The sequence below is a fragment of the Pipra filicauda genome, unplaced genomic scaffold (genome assembly GCF_003945595.2).
Source record: "Pipra filicauda isolate LSUMZ 115617 unplaced genomic scaffold, ASM394559v2 scaffold249_size1133689_pilon, whole genome shotgun sequence".
Lineage (NCBI taxonomy): Eukaryota > Metazoa > Chordata > Aves > Passeriformes > Pipridae > Pipra > Pipra filicauda.
Window position 1 is genome coordinate 162,240 of NW_024104364.1, and position 18,425 is coordinate 180,664.

An 18,425-nucleotide genomic window follows, 5' to 3' on the forward strand; every position below is an offset into this window, starting at 1 on the left:
GGAAAGGGAGGGTTATGCCACTAGTGCAGAGACATGGAGAGCATTCCCAATAACCACGGCTGGAAAACAGCAGGGAGGATACAGATCTACAATGTGGATAAACAAACTGTATGTGCTTAGTCCCAACTGACAACACTGAAGCTACAGTCCACAAAAAAAAATAATATTACAGAGATAGAAAAATACCATTGCTAATTTGAATGCTAATTTGAAGGCTGCAAGTATATGTCAAAATCTGATTAAAACATTCAATACCACGAGTATTGTGTTGCCTTTTTTTAACTCCAAAACATATCAAGTGAAAGATATGAACTCCAAAATATATCAGCATCAAACTCCGAAATATGTCAATATATCAAATCTCTGAGCATCTCTTCATAAAATACCTGGGATTTATAAGCAGAGGTTTATACATCCACAAAGTCATTTCTTCTTCTTCCCCAGAGTAAATTTGGGTGGGTTATAAACACAAACCTGCAGCCAGTTACAGAATATGCAGTGAATTAATACAGGCAATGATACCCTTTCAGAATGAATCTTTGCACACACCACTTTGCAAACCTAATACGAAACAGGCTTTTATTTCTGTTTAGTCATGAGCAGAGCAGCACATCTCACCCACGCTCCTCTGGAAGCTTTACATGGTACAGAGCTTCTGTGGCTTAGTGCAGTAGTTGGTCCTGACCCTCTCCCTGACACAGTCACTGTAGTCAGTGTTGCACTTGCCACACTTGCAGCTCAAAGCCACGGGGTAGGAGTAGTAGGGGACGGTGTGGTGAGGGCAGCCCGGGATCAGCGCTGTCTGGTACGACATCTCTTTGTACGTGCACACGTTCTGGGACAGAGCACTCTTGAGCAGCAGCTTCTTGCCATTGCTGTCCTACAAAGAAAAGAGAAATGTGTTGTTTCGCTGAAGCATTTGCGTGTCAGAAACTTCCTGGGGAGTGCAGAGACCAAACCTCTCGTGCTTAGCCCGGCTCTGGCATTACTCTGTTCAGAGCTGCAGTTTTGAAGCTGCTTGTGGCTGGGGATCTCCCCACACACAGAGGTATTCACCTTGTTCTTGTGGTTTAATTAATCCACTGGGCTCAGAGTGCTCCCAGTGCTTTGGGATCTGTGCTGGCTCCCTGCTGGAAGGGAACTTTAGGTGCTGTGTTGAGCAGTGAAGCTCAAGCACAATGTGCGGTGTGGCTACTGGAGAGCTGTTCCCACAGCCAGCTGGGATAGCAGCAGTGGGAAGAGAAGCAGCCTAAGTTATTTACATTAATTAAGAGTGATCAAATATAATCTGCTCCTCACTTCTTCCATCCTGCCCCCACAAAGTGCCTCCAGAGGCTCTGCAGTGGCAGCAGCAGCCAGGTCTCTGCTGTGCCACTGGTGTTACCAACTCCGTAGTTCCGGAGGCTTCGCATTTCTCATCCTTACCTTTGCAAAAACCTAACTTGGGAACGTGATGGTGGCGAAGTTTTCAGAATTAGATCATTTACACTCTGTTTTCTGCGAGAACAGGCACTTGGGTTGCAGTGGTGTTACAGAAATACCTGCCTAAGGCAGAGCAAGGCCTCGTACCCGAGTCATGCAGAATCCGGCGCAGATGGTGGTGTTGATGGCCAGGCAATAGGCACATTCCCGTTTTTCCACGTGGATTGTGTACTCAGAAGGAGCACAGAGTGAGGCTGTTTGTCCGAAAGTCAGGCCAAAGAGGAGAGATACCACAAAGAAAGGCCTCATGCTAGGTGGGGAAGAACAAACAAACAAACAAAGCAAACTCCGAGTAAAATGGGATGTACTTCCAGCCCTTTCCTTGGCATTCAACTGGAACAGTCAGGACAGTCACAGACTAGGAGTAATATTAATTTTTTTAGTTACAATTTCTTTCCAACCTCAGACCTTTAACTGAAGTAGTACCGACTGCTAAACAGAAAACAAGGGTAGTAAACAGGCCATTAAAAACAGAACAAATGCAATTTTCCCCCACTAAAGTATAATACGTGGAACTTCTCACTAATGAGTGACAAAATGCTGACAAAGAAAAAAATAACAGGAGCTGAAGGATTTGAAAATGTGACATGCTAGAGAATATGAGCTCTAGAATTAACCCAAAATATTAAAATAATCTCACTCGTTTAGAAACAATTTCCTAAGAAGAGCATAATTTAAAATGTTCAAGAGAGAAAAAGACACAACTGTGCATATCAGGCATAAAACTGGATTTTTCAATTTCCAGTTGGCTTAGAGGAGTGATGAAACGGGAACACCGCCAAGAATTAAAAAACAGGTTCAAGTAAATTACAATAAAGAACATCAGCAAAGAGTTCAACTCCACCAATCCCTCTCTGTCTGTCTCCTGTGCTGACCTCATTTCTCAGACCTGCTGGGGGATCCCGAGAACAAAGCCTTGATTAGCTCCAAGACAATTCCAGGAACTACTCTAGAGCCTCTAAATGACAAAATTTAAATGACAGTGTCTACCAACATCTGGCCATCACCCTCTAGTCTCTTCCAGCTGCCAGTTTCCCATAGAAAAGCCATTCATTTCAGAGCCTGGTTTACCCTGTAGCTGCCACAGTGAAAGTCTGGAAAGACCAACCTCTTGTCAGTGGAATTCTTCCCTATTACAGGAACCTGACTCTGCCTTGAGCTGGGAGAGGCAGTGACCCAGCACAAGCTCTGTGTGTGCTTTATACTCTCCAGGCTAATTCCAGGCTGATCTTACTGTTTATATAATTGCATCTGAATTACTGCTTTCTTATCACAAAGTCATCTATTGAAAATTCATACTGAACCACAAAGCAAATGTGATAGGAACAAACGTGTCCATAATATCCTAACCTGGAAACTGGAGCTGGAAATCTAATTATTTTAACAGTCATTCTCTCCTCAGGCTTTTAAACTAACCACTGCTTAAAAAATTAGTTTAATCACTGCATAGGACAGTAACATCATGGCAGGAAGGCTGGCATGGAAATGGACTCCTCCTGAATCTCAGATGATGAATTTTACGCCTGTGTTTTGCTAAAGTTTAATGAGGTCTGATTCACTCTGTTTGCTGGTTACCAGGCAGGCACAGCTGGGAGATGATGGCACAGGTTGCCCAGAGAAGCTGTGGCTGCCCCATCCCTGGAAATGTCCAAGGCCAGGTTGGACAGGGCTTGGAGCAACCTGGGCTAGTGGAAGGTGTCCCTGCCCATGGCAGGAAGTGGAATGAGATGAGCCTTAAAGTCCCTTCCAGCCCAAACCATTCTGAGATGTGCTGTGTCCATGCAGTGCCCATAAAATAACAAATCTGCAATGAAAGCAGTTGCTCTGCAGTGCTTGGGTCCAGCCTCATTTCCCTGCTCAAGCAAAACACACTGAGAACTTCACTGGTCTTGAACCTACTGAGCAAATATTGAAGCAACAAGCAATTAAATCCTAATTGGTAGGTAAAAACCTTTACAAAACCACACCTCACAGCACAATGAGAAACAAAATATTGCACCAACACCAAAGAAAGAGATGTCCCCAGACAGGGGAAAACACTCACATTTAGGGCTTTGTGTATCACCTGGGAGGAGCGAGAGCAGGATGGATTCAACAAAGCTGCTGTTCCCTGTCAGCCTCTCCCCATGCTCCCTGTCTGCCGTTCTGGGAACACTCACCCTTCCAGGTAATCACCCAACTGCTGTTTGGAATTTGATCTGAGGGATGTCTTATGCAAGTCAACCACATTCCTGATTTATGTGGCCATAAGAAATAGGAAAAACGTGAGTCTGGGCTGGTAAACGTGGTCCCTTTGGGCTGTTGGGGGAGTGATCCAGTCCATCCCAGCTGGTGTTTAGCCAGTTCCTGAGTAATATTGTCTCCTTTCTCTATGGTTTCAGACTGCTGCACACAGCTCTGTGTCCTGGGCTAATTTTCCAAGGATTTTTTGGGATAATATAATAGAGTTCTTGCTCCATTAACACTACCCAAATGCTTTTTGTTTCATAGAATCTTTAACTCTGGGTTAATTTCTACTGTATAATTTCTCAGGAATTAAATATAACTCTTTCTGGCTTAGGGACATGAGCAGAGTATTAATTGTACTCTCAGAAACATCTGTCCACCTCACTTAGCAACAGGAGACTTACTTTGCTACTACTCCAGCACCTTATTTAGCTCTGTGTTTTTCTCACATATTTTAGATACAAACACTCAGGCTCCTTGATTATATACATACATAACCCAAACAAAGATTATATATATATATATATGTATGTATATGTGTATATATATATATGTATATGTATATACACACTACATGTATGTGCATGGGTTTGGTTGTTTGAAGCTTTAATCACAGAAAAGACTGTTTGTTCTTGGGAAATCTAAAGAGCATTTCAACAGAGACAAAGAATCCGAAAGGAATGGGAAGCATTTCATAAAATTAAATCCTAGAGAGGACAAAAAGTGCTCAAAGTAAGAATTAAAAAGTAGCATTCTTAAAGCCAGGGTATCACATGTGACCCTTGCATGCACAGCTGATTCTCTCCTCTGAAGAGTTCACAGCTTTAGGCAGTTGGGGCTGGATTTGTGTACCCTGGACCTGACAGGGAGACCCCCACACCTGGGTTTGAAGTGTCTCAACACACCCAACAAGAAGAGAGGCAGAGAACAGGTCAGAGTGTGAAGACATATATTCTTTGCTTCCTCAAAGTGCTAGTTTCTCAGATTTGAGAAAAATAGGTGTAAGGAGGGGAGGATTGAGATTAGGGTAAAAAGGGTTTAAGAATTTGCTTTAACAAGATTTAGGGAAATGTCTGCAAACATCAGCAGCAAATCAGAACAGTGCTTGAAAGTCTACCATAGTGAAGATGAAAAAGAGAGTGCAACAATAAAAACCATAGCAAGAAAAAAGAGGAAAACCAACAACAATCACTGCTGGAAGTGAGAAAATGTAGAAAACTTGCACAGGAAGTTGGAGAGTAGGAAATCAACTTCTGCCAGGCCAGAGGCCAACAGTAAAGTCAAGAGACATTACGAGATGAAGACAAGCTGTTGATGCAGAGTAAATGCAAAAGCTTCAGAAAGTACTTGTGCATTTGAAAACACAGTGGCTGAACAACCATCTCAAAGATTGTAACAAAGATTAGGAAATAAATCATATAAGGGATAAATATTTTAAACTCAACATGATTAGCTGCCTAATGCTGATTTCAACAGGTCTGGAGTACTGAGGAAATACCAAAACATTTTTAAAAAGTGCTAATATTATGGCAATGTTTAAGGGGAGAGTGTTGACCCAGGTAACTCTCCACCAGCCAGGTAAAATAACAGAAAGCTGATACAGGATTTGAGCAATAAAGAATTAACAGATGAAAACATATTTAATGACCGTCAAGATGATGTTACATAAAATAGGTCATGCCACACAAACCCAATTTCATTCTTTGCAGTGATTACAAATTTGGTTGTTAAGGCAATTACAGAGATGCAATGCCCTTGGTTCCATCTGTCCAGAGGAAGGTTTAGAGGTGTCAGGCAGAACCCAGAGTGGTGGATGCTGAATGTTGGGAATTATCAGCCCCTGGAGCAGTGTAATCCCAGCAGTGCCTTTATTCCCTGCAATGCTTTTACCCAGTCTCTGAACCCACCTCAGTGCACTACAGAAACACCTGACCAAAAGAGTGAAAATTCATTTATCTGGAAGGGCAATAAATTAGTCTGAGTGGACCTTGGGACTACTGTGAGTGCTGCTCCTCACACTCAGCTCAGCTCCACGCTCATATGGGCACAGAATCTCCTGGCACTGCCTCGTCCTTGCTGGCACCACATTATCCTGCCCATCTGACAGAGAGGCACAGGAGAGCACCAGGGTGACATTCACACACCTTCAGTGATCTACACAAACTATTCAGCTGTCAAAAAACCTCCTGGATCATCCTGGCTGTGACCATGGAGCTCATCCACTCCTGACCTCTCTGAACACTTGATGGGAGTGAGATCCCACAACCTACAGACTAAAGACTGGCAGGACAAGCAAATCCAGTGTCACAACCCGAGGCTTCTTCCATACAGTTTCCCAAAATCCATCATTACAAGTCTGATGCTTATGGATCCGTTTCTTCCGTTGCCCTCCCGCTGACCTGCAGACAGTCAGTGATAGAAATTTTTGATGTGTTTTTATAGCCATCAGCTTTGCAGCCCTGTTCTGGAACAGCCAGTCACACTGTTAATTATTTATCTTTAACCTTTCTCTTTGCTAAATCAATCCATTCACTGACATCAGGGGTTTTACACTTTCATTAAGTGAAAGATGGTGTGTTGATGTTCTACAGGAAGTGTTTCAAGTGATACCTGTAAATGGAATTTAGTAATTACAAAAATCCTGGGTTCATTCCCCAGGAGTCTCTGTAATGGGCTACAGAAATTCAGTGCATACCAGAAGCTCGTATGTGACAGCAATTTAATAGGATTCCCTATTGGTCACTGACCAATGCCTAAGATAAAAGTAGGAACAAGGAGAAGTTATCACACATTATTCCTACTCACTCTGCCCCTGGTAGTAGCACAACACCATGAAAACTTCGTGGTCTCATGAGCAGGCTTCTCATGACAGCAGGGTCACTCTTGTTTCCACGACATATAGAACTGTGGATGGTAAAACAAAAACATGTCCAAACTTGCAAACGACTGAGAATTGGAAGCTCTGATGATGGAAACCAGACAAAACCAATCAGATTTCTGAAATATGAGTATTCTGGTAGAGGAATTATTTCCAACCCCGTCCTGCTGCAGCCCTCCACTGATAAAAGGAAACACAATCCTGATACACTGCCATAGAAACAAGTGTTTTTGCCAGATTTTGCATTTAAACAGCCCGTGGCTGCTGAATTTTCAAAGCTAATCTGGCTGTTTCAAGTCTCTGTAACAGCCTAAAACACAGCTCCCATCTCTGAAATTTATAGATTCACAGACGACTGCTCTTCTCTTCCTTTCCTAGGATTAGCTGCAGCATTTCCTATCAACCACAGATTAAAACAGCAAATCTCTTTGTTGCATATCATATGCCAGCAATCTCCATTTATGGTCTGAAAATACTCCCTAATCCTATTTGCTGTTTGGCTCGGACGATAGAGCTCTTTGGATTCAGTTTCATTTCTTTGGAAAGTGCTGGATATTTGTTAGTCTGAGATACACAATCGCTATGCTGAGGGCAAAATTAAAACAAAAAAACCCAACCAACCAACACACCACCACCACCAAAGACAAGCCAGAAGCCCTCTGCAGTATTATCAGTGAGGAATGATGATACCAACCCAGGATCATAAGAACGCTGAAGGTAAAAGTCTGCCCCAGGTGTGACAGCCCAAGGCCACTCTCAGATTCCAACTAAAAATTAAAATGGCTGTAAGGAAGGGATAGGGAAGGCTGTTTCCCCTCAGGAACGTTTCCCCTCCAAGATACTCCTGGTTAGAAGCAAGGCAAACCAAATTAAATACTTTGATAATTCAGGGGCAAAAAAAGGTTGTAGGAATAACACTGTTATCTGTGCTTTGTCACTCCTGGGTGAGTCCTAATTTCTTCAGATTTGTTCTTATTTTCCACATTCTATTTTGCACCTGAAGCTTTATACAACACAGATTTGTAAACACCACTGGAAAATGACTCTCAGTAGTGTCAAGGGACAGCTACATGTCCCTGGAAGTGCCTGCAAGTGCTTACCCTGTCCTGGAGTTTCAAATTCTGATTACATTCTTCCTGCTTAAGTAAGATAAAAAATGTGAGCTTTCTCAAGTTGTCAAAATATTAAAAAAAATTACGGAATGTGCAAGGTAATTGTTTATTTTAGTCTTACCTGAATCAGTGAATTCACCACAGTTTGGGCTACCTAGTGGCAAATTAAAATCACCATCTGGGAATTTGTTAAACCTCTGCACAAATTACTTTATGGTAGATTGGTAAAGAAGGATTATAAAATCCAGAAGGAAAAAAAAAAGTACAGCTAATGTGAAAATAGCATTTTTTATTAATAAATCAACTGCTTAAAATTTTCAAAGCCCAAGGCATTGGCAATGGTTTTGGAACTCTCTTATTTGCTTCTTACTTCACAGTGGGTTATCAAACTCTTGAGTTTTTGTGGTTTCCTTTATAGTGACCAAAGTGGAAGCTTTTGATGCCAAGAACTCATCAGCTGTTGTCTATTTGTGCACAGGTGCATGGTAAAGGACTCAGAAAGCAAAATTACTTCTTTAAAGTCCAGTTGTTGATTTTTTTTTTCTTTACTCCCATGGGTAGTTCTAAACTACATCCGATTATGTTTTAGCATGAAAATGTCATTTCACAAGGTTTTTAAGTCACGACAGTTCATCTTGTAAATAGCGTAACTCATCTCCTGCCAGAATATCACATATGAATCCAAACACGTTTCACAAGGAGCCTCGAAGTTAAAAAATAACTTGTTGAATTCCCATAACTCGGTGTGATGACAGAATGTTTTCACAGCACATTTGAGCTGGTGAGAGAGCAGGACATCGACGCCAGTGTGGGACAGGACATCCCCAGCCAACTGGGACACTGCTCGCTGTGCTGAATTACATCCAGTGTGGATCTGTCACTGGTGATGTACAGTCACAACACACAGCAGATGCTCAAGAAGACGATTCCCTTCAGTTTTGATGGAGAATAACAGAAGTCTTTGAAATTAAAACGGAAGGTGTTCCCCCCAGCACCAATCTTAGCAGAGTGCAGTGAAACGAGCTCAGAGCAGGGGCTTCCACGCCAACGTAGAATCCCAGAATGGGTTGGGTTGGAAGGGACCTTGAAGATCATCCAGTTCCTGCCACGGGCAGGGACACCTTCCACGATCCCAGGTTGCTCTGAGCCCCGTCCAGCCTGTCCTTGGACACTTCCAGGGATAGGACACCGTGTGCGGTTGGTTCGGGGCTCTGTCCCCGTGTCCCACTGGACAGGCCCCCTCGCCCCCCCGCTCCTCCAGAGCAGCCCCGCCCGAGCCGGGCGGTCGCGCCATTCACCTGACACATCCCCGGGGGAGCCGAGCGCTCGCCTGGGGCTTGACCGCGGGCACCTGCTCGGCGCTCAGGGCAATTTAAACGGGTTTTGTACCCCCAGGGACCCGGAGTCCGGCCCCGGCAGCGCCGCGGGCCCCTCAGGGCGGGCGGGAAGGGCGGGAAGGGCGGGCAGCGGCGCGCGCGGACCCCCCAGGGCAGCGCAGCCCCCCCGGCGGGTGTTGGCGCCGCCTAGTGGAGGTCCCAGAGGTCGCGCAGGGGCGCGGCCAGGCGCGGGTCCCGCGCGCGCAGCGCCCCCGCGTGGGCGTGGCGGAGCGAGCGCAGCTCCGTGAGGCGCCCCAGGAGCCGCGCGAAGCGCTGCGGGTCCCCCGGGTGCTGCAGCTTCGAGTGCTTGTACAGGATCCACAGCAGCGGCTCCTGCAGCTCCTCCACGTGGCGCTTGTCCCTCAGGAGCGGGCGGTCTGCGGGAGAGCGGCGGGGAGAGCGCGGTGAGAGGGAGGGGGCGAGGCGGCGCCGCCGCCCCTGAGGGGGCAAGTGGCTCCTCCCCTGAGGGGGCAATGACAGCTCCCCTGAGGGAGGAATGACAGCTCCCCTGAGGGAGGAATGACAGCTCCCCTGAGGGGGCAAGTGGCACCTCCCCTGAGGGGGCAGTGACAGCTCCTCTGAGGGGGCAATGACAGCTCCCCTGAGGGGGCAATGACAGCTCCCCTGAGGGGGCAATGACAGCTCCCCTGAGGGGGCAAGTGGTGGCTCCCATGAGGGGAAAGTGACAGTTCCCTCGGGATAAGTGACAGCTCCTCTGAGGGGGGAGTGGCACCTCCCATGGCGGGGCAATGGCAGCTCCCCTGAGGGGGCAATGGCAGCTCCCCTGAGCAAGTGACAGTTTCCCCCGGGTAAGTGGCAGCTCCCCTGAGGGGTCAAGTGGCGGCTCCCATGAGGGGAAGGTGACAGTTTCCCCCGGGATAAGGGACGGCTTCACTGAGGGGGAAGTGGCAGCTCCCCTGAGGGGGCAGGTGACAGCTTGTTGTCACCTTCCCAGCCTACCTGAAAAGAACACGGTGGTTGCTACGAGCAGGGCGTACTCGGTCTCGGTGACTTTGAGTTCCCCCATGCTTCTGTAGAAGTAGAACAGGGCGGTGATGAACTCCTCCGTTAAGCCTTAAGGATGGGGGGAAAAAAACCCAAACAAACAAATAAAATAAAAATATTTTAATAAAAATTTTTTTGAATAAAAACCAAAACAAAGTAATCATGGTATTATTTCAGTGCAGAAACAGTTGCAAATCATCTTTGCCTGAAGCATGGGAGATGATACCCCCCTGGATCCACCTGGATCGCTCTGTCCAGTGCTGGGCTCCCCAGGACAAGGGACATGGAGCTCCTGGAGCAGGTCCAGCAGAGAACGTGAAGGTGATGAGGAGGCTGGAGCATCTCTCATTTATTTTCATGGTAAATTCTGGATTTGATGATCTTAGAGGTCTTTTCCGACCTAAATGATTCCATGACTTTAAAAAAGGCTGAAGGGAGCTGGGGCTGTTCAGCCTCAAGATGAGGTGGCTAAGAGGGGACCTCATCCCTGCCTGTCAGTGTCTGCAGGGAGGGGTCAGAGGGTGGACCAGGCTCTGCTCAGGGATGCCCAGCAATGGGATAAGAGGCAATGGGCAGAAACTAATGCCCAGGAAGTTCCACCTGAACATGGGGAAGGGACTCCATCACTGTGTGGGAACAGATTGTCCAGAGAGGTTGTGGAGTCTCCCTCACTGTGGATATCCCAGAACTGTCTGGACACAACCCTGTGCCATGTGCTCTGGGATGACCCTGCTTGAGCAGGGAGGTGGGACCAGATGACCCATTGTTGCACCCTCCAACCTGAGCCATCCTGTGATTCAGTGAATCTTTTAAGGGAAATAGTTAACAAACTTCAGGAAAACAGTGTTCATTTCTAATCCAGTAACAGAAGTTGTGTTAAGGTTGTACTGTGGAGCTTTGGATTTATATATAGCTCAAGGCTTTATCCTAGGATATGATCAAACATGAGCAGCACCTCTTCCTAGGAGGATTTAATGCCTGTGTGTGTGCCCAGAGCAGCTCAAGGAAGAGGGAGCCCAGGGGCCACAGGGACAGTGTTGCTCGGTGTGATTAAGAAGAGGGCCAGCAAAGCAAAAGATTCCCAGTATTTAGATTCTACTTCCCTTACCTGTGGTAGTAGTGGAAGTTGGACTCTCTTCATTGTGAGACATTTCCATGGAATAAATGTTGTTTTTATCAAGGCTTTGAACGTGACAACATGTCCCATGATCAGAAAGTCTTGCATGACCTGGAACAAGACAGATGACAGTCTCCAGCCAAGCTTAAACTGACTTTAAATATTTGTCTGTACCTGCTTTGAAGGTATATAGCTGAAAATGTGGGAATTTTTCCCAGATCCATGTAGGTATAAAAAAAAATGCTCATTTGCATCATTGTTGGTCAAAGCCTCTTGTGTTAAACTTGACACGATATATAATTAGTCATTAACATAGCTAATATTAGCCATCCACCCCACAATTTATGCAAACACTCAAAAATGTTGCTTTTTGTTTAGAACTAATGGGAGGAAACCAGAAATCTATTTATTTAGTTATTAAAAAAAATAAATTGCGTGCCTTGAATAAAAAGCCTTTAGAAGGTATGTTGTCATTAATGATACTATTCTAAGTACCACTCTGCTTGGGTAGGTAATTATTTGAGATTAAGTGAATTAAAACGAATGGAAGTTTTTTTTAAATGGCAGAACCTCCTACTGGTGTGAGTAGAAAGCTCGTTAGTCAAACTTACTCTCACTTGTTGATGGTTGGCACTGGCTCATTCTCTGGTTGTATATTTGGGCTGACAGCAGGAACATTGCCTCAACTGTTGACCCTTTCAGCAGTGCAATCTGGTCCTCACTGGCTAAACTTTCAAATCCTGCAGAGAAAGGGACATGATCAGAATCAAGGAAGGCTGGGCTGCCTTTAAGCCCCTAACACGAGGTGATAAAATGATTTTTTTAATAATAAATGCCTTTACTGGAAAGGAGGAGCCTTAGTTAAGTGATGTATGTACCAAGGACTGTTGTGATCTTTCTTGCTTGTTTGCAGGTTAGACAATTAAAAAGAAAAAAAAAAGGAGGAGGTGGTTTTAGTGTCCAGTTTTAGAAGATTCACTGGAAGATACAAGTGAAAATTTTGGGACTAAGCAAGACTTTATAAAAAATTTCTTCCTTATTTCTGGCATGTATCACATGGCCGAGTACCTGATAAAATTGCTACATTGCTTAGTGTATATTCCCCTTATTCACTGATATATTATTATCTTCTTAAAATTTGTGTTCATCCTTTGACAAGCTCATTATCTGCACTTATCATTCAAGAGCAAAGGACCTTCAGAAATTTCTTCTTGATCCTGATCAAAGCAGGAAATGTAACACCAAGAAAACAAAGAGCTCACCCCATTCCTTCAGCTCTTTCTCACAGTGGTGCTAAATTGCATCAAATACCTGCTTTAGACATGGTGATTGACCTTTGTCAGGAAGTTTTACAAAGAAAAAATTATCACCCTCCCTGTCAAATGTCATTTGGCCAAATTTACATTGAAATGCAGTGGATTTAATTGCATGTTCCCTTGTGCCTTATTGAAGGAAAATATGAATAGGAGCACCTGGTCAGTCCCTTCTGCGCTGCCTTTTCCTTTGAAGGAACATCTGTTTTTTATTTTGATGGTTATGATATAGTGCAAAACTCAACTGGATTTCAGAGAAGCACTCAAGATGGTGCTTCCAGAAAATGTCTCTACTCCATGTCAGAAATGGAAAAGAAACCCAATCATAGCAAAGTTTTGAAGTGAAAGCTTCTAAGTTTGTCCTCACGGCAAGTAAATGCTAAGTTGGAAATAAAAAATAATCAGTTGAAAGTGTTTTTTCTCTTAAAGCCTGTATTTTTCTGGGATTCGTGCCATCAGTATGGTTTCGGTAATATTTCCCAAAGGAAGGAACTTACCTGGAAGTCTCTTTGTGAAATCCACCAGCACTTGGACGTGGACGACGGCTGTCTCAGAGAGCCGCAGAAAACTCTCCTCAGCGCTCGCAGTTTCTTGCAGCTGCATGAAAGAGCGTTTGGACATGGGATATAACCAAGGCACAGTGCTGGGGACAACAATAACTCACCAGTGCAGGCTGAGTGTGCTGGATACCTACAAACTTCTTGGCTTCCTCGAGGGGAATTGTGTATTTTTGGTGTGCTGCTACAATGTGGTCGAGAAGCTGGTGTTCCCCTGGGGTAAGTTCCATCTTCTCTGGGATCTGTTAAAAAAATAAACCGATCAGGTGACAATGACTTGGGGTAAAAATAAATGATAAAAAGAGGTATTTTAAATAGAAGAATATCCCACTTTTCCAGATCTTGTTGTAGATGATACATGCTTACTGTTCAGTCCCTCATCTTCCAGCTTTATGTTGCAAAGGAAACTGCTCTTCTGCTTGAAATTCTTCCTGAGTCGCTTTGACTTGCACTGGACTTCAGTCAGCAAACCTGCAAGGCATGGAAGTGGGCATCAATATGTGTATTTTGAATTAATTACAATTTGAAATCATCTTTTTTTTTAGAGATGACTCGAGTCTTGCAGCACGGGAGCCATCACCTGTAAGGAACTACACGCTAGAGGATATGGCAATGTGTGGTTTGTCAGGTGAGTTCATGTTCAGTACCCACCAAAGGCCTCAGGTTTTCCAGTCTCCTCCTTTCTTGTGACTCTGTGACATACAGGCATCAGAATTTTTCATCAAAGACCATCATGCCGTTTTTATTTAATTTTTTTCCCCAAACACTGAAGCACCTTTGATCTGCTCACTGCTGTCCTGACAGGGCTCAGGATATTTAGCTTCTCTTCTCAGTACTTCCTTTTTTTTTCTTGTAATGTCTTTGAACAGGAGTCCTCTTAGCTTAGGGAGATACTTCCCAAGCATTGCTTGTTCCTGCACATGAAGATGCTACAGGTGCTGCAGACTCCAAAGATAATTTTCCTACAGCCAAATGAAGCTTAGACTGATAGCATTTAGCTCTAATGAGAAGGGATTTCCTTTGGAAAAGGCTTTATCCAGGTTGATTAGTGAAGTAGGCAGCATGGAAGGAGCACTTACATTCTGCCAGCATTCCCACAGCTTTGCACTTCTTCAGGCGACACTCCTGGCACTTCCTCCTCATGTACATGTCCATCTCACAGTGCCCCCCGTTCTTGCACCGGTACACCGCGTTCTTGGTTATGCTGCGGCGGAAGAACCCTGCACACAAGGGTCAGGTCATGGCTCCAGCAACCTAAGGAGCTTCACCTCACAGTAATTTAAGGAATTAAAAGTGTCTTTCAGGTTTGGTTGGTTGGGGGTTTTAAATGGAAACATGACCTTGATTTTAAATTTACTTTTTAACAACATAGTTATGTCTGGTTCTTTCTGACTGATATTAAATGCTGTTTTCCGTACATGGAGTCATAGAATCACAGAATATCCTGAGTTGAAAGGAACACACAAATTGCAAGTCCAACTCCTGTTCCTGCACCCCAAAAATCTCACCCTGTGCATGAGAGCATTGTCCAAACACTCCTTGAGCTCTGGCAGCCTTTGGGCCCTGGGGAGCCTGTTCAGTGCCCGACCACCCTCTGGGGGAAGAACCTTTTCCTGAGATCCAACCTGAACCTCCCTGACACAGCTCCAGCTGTTCCCTCAGGTCCTGTCACTGCTCACAGAGAGCAGAGGTTGGAGCTGCCCCTCTGCCTCCCCTTCAATATAACAAGTTAAATATAATTAGTAAGTCATTACTACTTGCTTTTATTTAATTTTAATAATAAGTAATAACACTCAAGAAAATCTATAATAAATGGTCATGTGAAAATCAGTACCTGCTTAAACAGAGACTATTCTATTGAGTCATCTGTGCAAAAATGAGATTCTTGAGGTGCTCATATTAAATACAGACTGAAAGCATTTCTTCAAAAAATGCTGTAAAAATGTGAATCCGGGAGTAAGTGTGTTAGATAAGGGGCTCCTTAGATAAATTAAAACCCTCTGTAGAAACAGCTTAAACCCCAACAAAACCTGTTTGCATAAATCACAGGTGTGGGACGCTGCGGGGCCAGTCCTGGCTCAGGTGCTCACCTTTGCAGCCCTCGCAGGTCAGGGCGTTGTAGTGGTACCCAGAGGCCTTGTCCCCACACACGACACACAGCTCCTCCTGCCCCCTCAGCCTCACCGGGTGGGGCAGCCTCGGCCTCTTTAACCCCTGGTACCCCCCGTCATCCCCGGGGGGAGCCACGAACGGGGCTTTGCTCAGCTCGCAGCTGCTGCCGACGCAGGGCCCGTCGCTGTAGGGAGGGTCCAGGCCGTATGTGCCATATGGGGACAGAGGGGGCTGGGACTGCAGTGCCGGGGCAGGAACTGGCACTGCTGAGTACTGGCAGTAAGGGGCACTCTGGAAATCCGTGTCTGGCAGCTGGTAGTTGATGTGCTCCGGTAGAACGTCTGAAAACAGGGGAAACCGAAAGCGAGATAAAAGCCTGGAGAATATCTCGACATCAGCTATTCCAAAGTTTTAAAAAAATTCATAGATTTAATATCATAAATGATATTTTCAGACGGGCAGACTGACACACTGTTTTTAAATGTGCTGCCTGTAATGTTCTTAAGTAAAATCTTAAGTGTGGTAAAAATGGCTCAGTAATGGTTTGGACAATGTCATGTGGATGCTACTGGATTATTGTTGGCACATAACTGAATATCACTTGCCAACTGATGATACAGCTGCTTTTAGGTCTTACATCTGAGAGTTGTTTGTTGTCCACATTACAGTCAAGTATCTTCCGTAAGTGAATTTTTTAAGGAGTGAAATTTTAGTTATCAATACATATCTCAGGCACCATTTTGAAAATGTTGCACAAGAGTCTGAGAAAGATGGTCTAGAAATTATAGAGTGGTAAAAAGTACTGTGACAGGAGTCTTAAAGTTGAAGTCAACAGAATAAAAAGCAGATCTTGTTTTATTTAGTATTTCCCCACATATGAAATGAGATTTCATTTTAGTAAAATGTAGGTACAGAATTGTAAAGAGAGTTTCTTCCTGCCCTTCTGTCTGTTGAGTTTTAATTTTATCCAGCTCCCCCTAAATACACACAACTGTACCAAAGCAAGCCTGTGCAACATGAATCATGTTTCCTCCTTCCTTTGGGATTGTTCAAATCTCTGAAAAACCAAACTGGAAACCATTTTCAAGGCAATTCAGAGTTCTTTTTCTTTCTAATGGGCATCAGGTCCTGCCTTTACTCTTCCAGAATCCAATCAGTTATTGCAATTATAGTTACATAACATATAGAATATGCATTATCTATTTATAATTATCTGGAGTACTGTAATAAAAGCTGTGTCTGCTCCATGCAAGTCAAAGGGAGACAGCACCAGGAATGTTTATATGGAATGATCAGTCGGAATAATCACAGTATTTCAATACTTTCAGTGTAGGCTTGGCAGTCAAATGCGTAGCTTCTAAGAGCTTTAAAGATAAACTAAAACAGAGAAAAAAATGGGAATTGCCACAGATGTTCATTTTACTGTATTTTCCGGATGTAAAGCTGTTGCTTTACTCACCATAGTACTGGATGGGCTCGGGGAGACAGTACCCGTCGGGGACGGTGACAAACGTGTTGGCCATGCTCTGCTCCCAGCTGCACTGCTTCATTCCCCCTGCTGGGGGGTGGCTTTTAAATGGCAACCTGGAGAAATGGGAAAGCAGGAGAAACATCCTGTGAGAAAGAATTGCTGGGTAGGTTTAGGCAGGGAGCTAAACCCAGAAAACTCCACAATATGGGAGAGTTTGCAGATCATAAGAAAATCAGAGGTACAAAGTCATGTAATACCTTCAGTGAGGCTACAGAATGTTTGACTGTCCTCACAGTACAGGTTCAGGATAGAGTCCATTCCTAAATTTCCAAGTTATAGTAGAACTGTTTTGCTCTGAATTTTACACAAAACCATGGTGGGGGAATCAAATTAATCCCTGGTAAATTCTCTAGTTCTAGGAAGATTAAAAGGAGTTTCACTGGATAGAAAAAACTTGCTTTGGGCATGAGCTGGGGCATTTGCACTGGTGTGGATGTGGTGGGTGTCCTGTTTGTGCACAGAGATGGGCTTTTAGTGAATTTGTTTCTTTCACTCTTTATGCAGATCTGAAGCAAGTAAATATAGGAAAATAGCATGGAAAGGCCAGCATGGAATCTCTCTTCTCCCCATGTAAGTAATTGTTTATGCAGTAAAAGTCAGCTTTGCCTTGCTTGAGCACTGCCTGATTTACATTTAAGAGCCTGTATTCCTTTAAGAGTGCAAAGCATCCTGTGAAAACAAAATAAATTAATATCCTATAGGATTTATTTCCTCGAGAGAGCTTCCCACTGTCCCTTGAACACTAAGGGAGCTTGGGCTCCTGGCTGGATGCACTGACATTCACAATAACAAGGTGTACTGAGAGCTCACAGTGACACACTGAGAACAGCTGCTGTGCTTCAAAACTTACCTTATTTTTCAGTAATTTGAATTATAAATTCAAATTGAGAAAGAAGTTGTGGAAAAGGGTGCTCTAAAAATTCTTACAAGAGTTTTAGAAAAAAAAATGTAATGTCCCTATGGACACTAGCAGGAGCTGGGTTTGGGTTTACATTCACAGAGCAAACCTCTGGTATTGCTGAACTATTGAGAGGTAATGGAGCAGCCACTAGAGGAGTAAGTAGGAAATGTTTTCCTTGCCCCCTTGTCCCTCTGCATGTGGAATGTGGTCACTGGTTAAACAAATGTTAAGTCTGTGCCCATTGAGTAAGGGCTGTGGGAGACAATTTGCCCATCAACCACTCACAGGCTTTGCCTGAGCAGACAGAAAAGGACAGAAGAGATGAAAAAGGCGTGGAAGTATTTGGAAAATACAGCAAAGCAAAAGCCTCCCCTGCAACAGCATTCTCTGTCTGTGCCTCTTGCAGCATTTACAGCAATTTGGGTTTAAAGGTCTTCCTGGAAAGACTCACACGGTGGGGTTTGGGTAATACCTGTACCTTGCTGTGACTGAGAAAATGAATGTATCATTCCAGGGAACCTGAAGTCCTGCCTGGAAAGACACACATCCCTTCCCCCAAACTGGAAAATCTTTGGGGCTGAACACTTTCGCTTTGTGTTGTCAGCAGAAGGTGAAAGGATGCGGTGAGGCTGGAATGTTGGGGTTTTTTGTTATCTCTGCTAGTAAATATTTGTTTCAGAGCAGAATGACTCACTGAATCGTGAGGTCCTTATCAGTTAGATCAATTTGGCCAGGGCAAAGTCTACATTTTTTCCCAAAAATGTGTATTTGCCAAAGAAATGCATTTCTGAATTCCTGTAGTTTCTTTAAATGAA

The 18,425-nt window shown here is 44.3% G+C and overlaps 2 protein-coding genes and 1 long non-coding RNA gene across 5 annotated transcripts; 1 reads left to right on the forward strand and 2 right to left on the reverse strand.

Annotated features, from left to right (window-relative positions):
* Positions 1-552: 552 nt before the first annotated feature.
* On the reverse strand, positions 553-8,805 carry TSHB (thyroid stimulating hormone subunit beta). The gene is made up of 4 exons (XM_027746275.2): positions 7,820-8,805; positions 6,514-6,612; positions 1,570-1,732; positions 553-880 (listed from the first exon to the last, which is right to left on the reverse strand). Exons 2-4 carry the CDS (start codon positions 6,573-6,575, stop codon positions 638-640), a joined length of 468 nt encoding a protein of 155 aa, XP_027602076.1. The 5' UTR covers positions 6,576-6,612; positions 7,820-8,805; the 3' UTR covers positions 553-637.
* Positions 8,806-9,221: 416 nt separating this feature from the next.
* On the reverse strand, positions 9,222-16,743 carry LOC114001254 (bile acid receptor-like). The gene is made up of 10 exons (XM_027746273.2): positions 16,638-16,743; positions 15,157-15,519; positions 14,146-14,286; positions 13,398-13,537; positions 13,204-13,308; positions 13,007-13,106; positions 11,808-11,936; positions 11,188-11,307; positions 10,035-10,148; positions 9,222-9,451 (listed from the first exon to the last, which is right to left on the reverse strand). The coding sequence occupies exons 1-10, from the start codon at positions 16,726-16,728 to the stop codon at positions 9,222-9,224; spliced, it is 1,533 nt and encodes a 510-aa protein (XP_027602074.1). The 5' UTR covers positions 16,729-16,743.
* Positions 9,307-18,425, forward strand: LOC114001255. 3 transcript variants are annotated; one of them, XR_005563753.1, is made up of 5 exons: positions 9,307-9,478; positions 10,257-10,439; positions 13,612-13,694; positions 17,214-17,279; positions 18,125-18,425. It is a non-coding gene; the product is annotated as an uncharacterized LOC114001255 (long non-coding RNA). The 3 variants fall into 3 exon arrangements; XR_005563752.1 differs by having other exon boundaries at positions 17,214-18,425; XR_005563754.1 differs by lacking the exon at positions 17,214-17,279.

Excerpts from the sequence above, each read along its gene's own strand:
- TSHB (XM_027746275.2), bottom strand. The coding sequence starts at position 6,575 with ATGAGAAGCCTGCTCATGAGACCACGAAGTTTTCATGGTGTTGTGCTA. Across the intron at positions 1,733-6,513 it reads GTGCTACTACCAGGGGCAGA|CATGAGGCCTTTCTTTGTGG; the intron begins GTGAGTAGGAAT and ends TTCCCCACCTAG. Across the intron at positions 881-1,569 it reads CCGGATTCTGCATGACTCGG|GACAGCAATGGCAAGAAGCT; the intron begins GTACGAGGCCTT and ends TTTTCTTTGTAG.
- LOC114001254 (XM_027746273.2), bottom strand. The coding sequence starts at position 16,728 with ATGAAGCAGTGCAGCTGGGAGCAGAGCATGGCCAACACGTTTGTCACC. Across the intron at positions 14,287-15,156 it reads GACCTGCGAGGGCTGCAAAG|GGTTCTTCCGCCGCAGCATA; the intron begins GTGAGCACCTGA and ends CCTTGTGTGCAG. Across the intron at positions 10,149-11,187 it reads AACTTCCACTACTACCACAG|GCTTAACGGAGGAGTTCATC; the intron begins GTAAGGGAAGTA and ends CCCATCCTTAAG.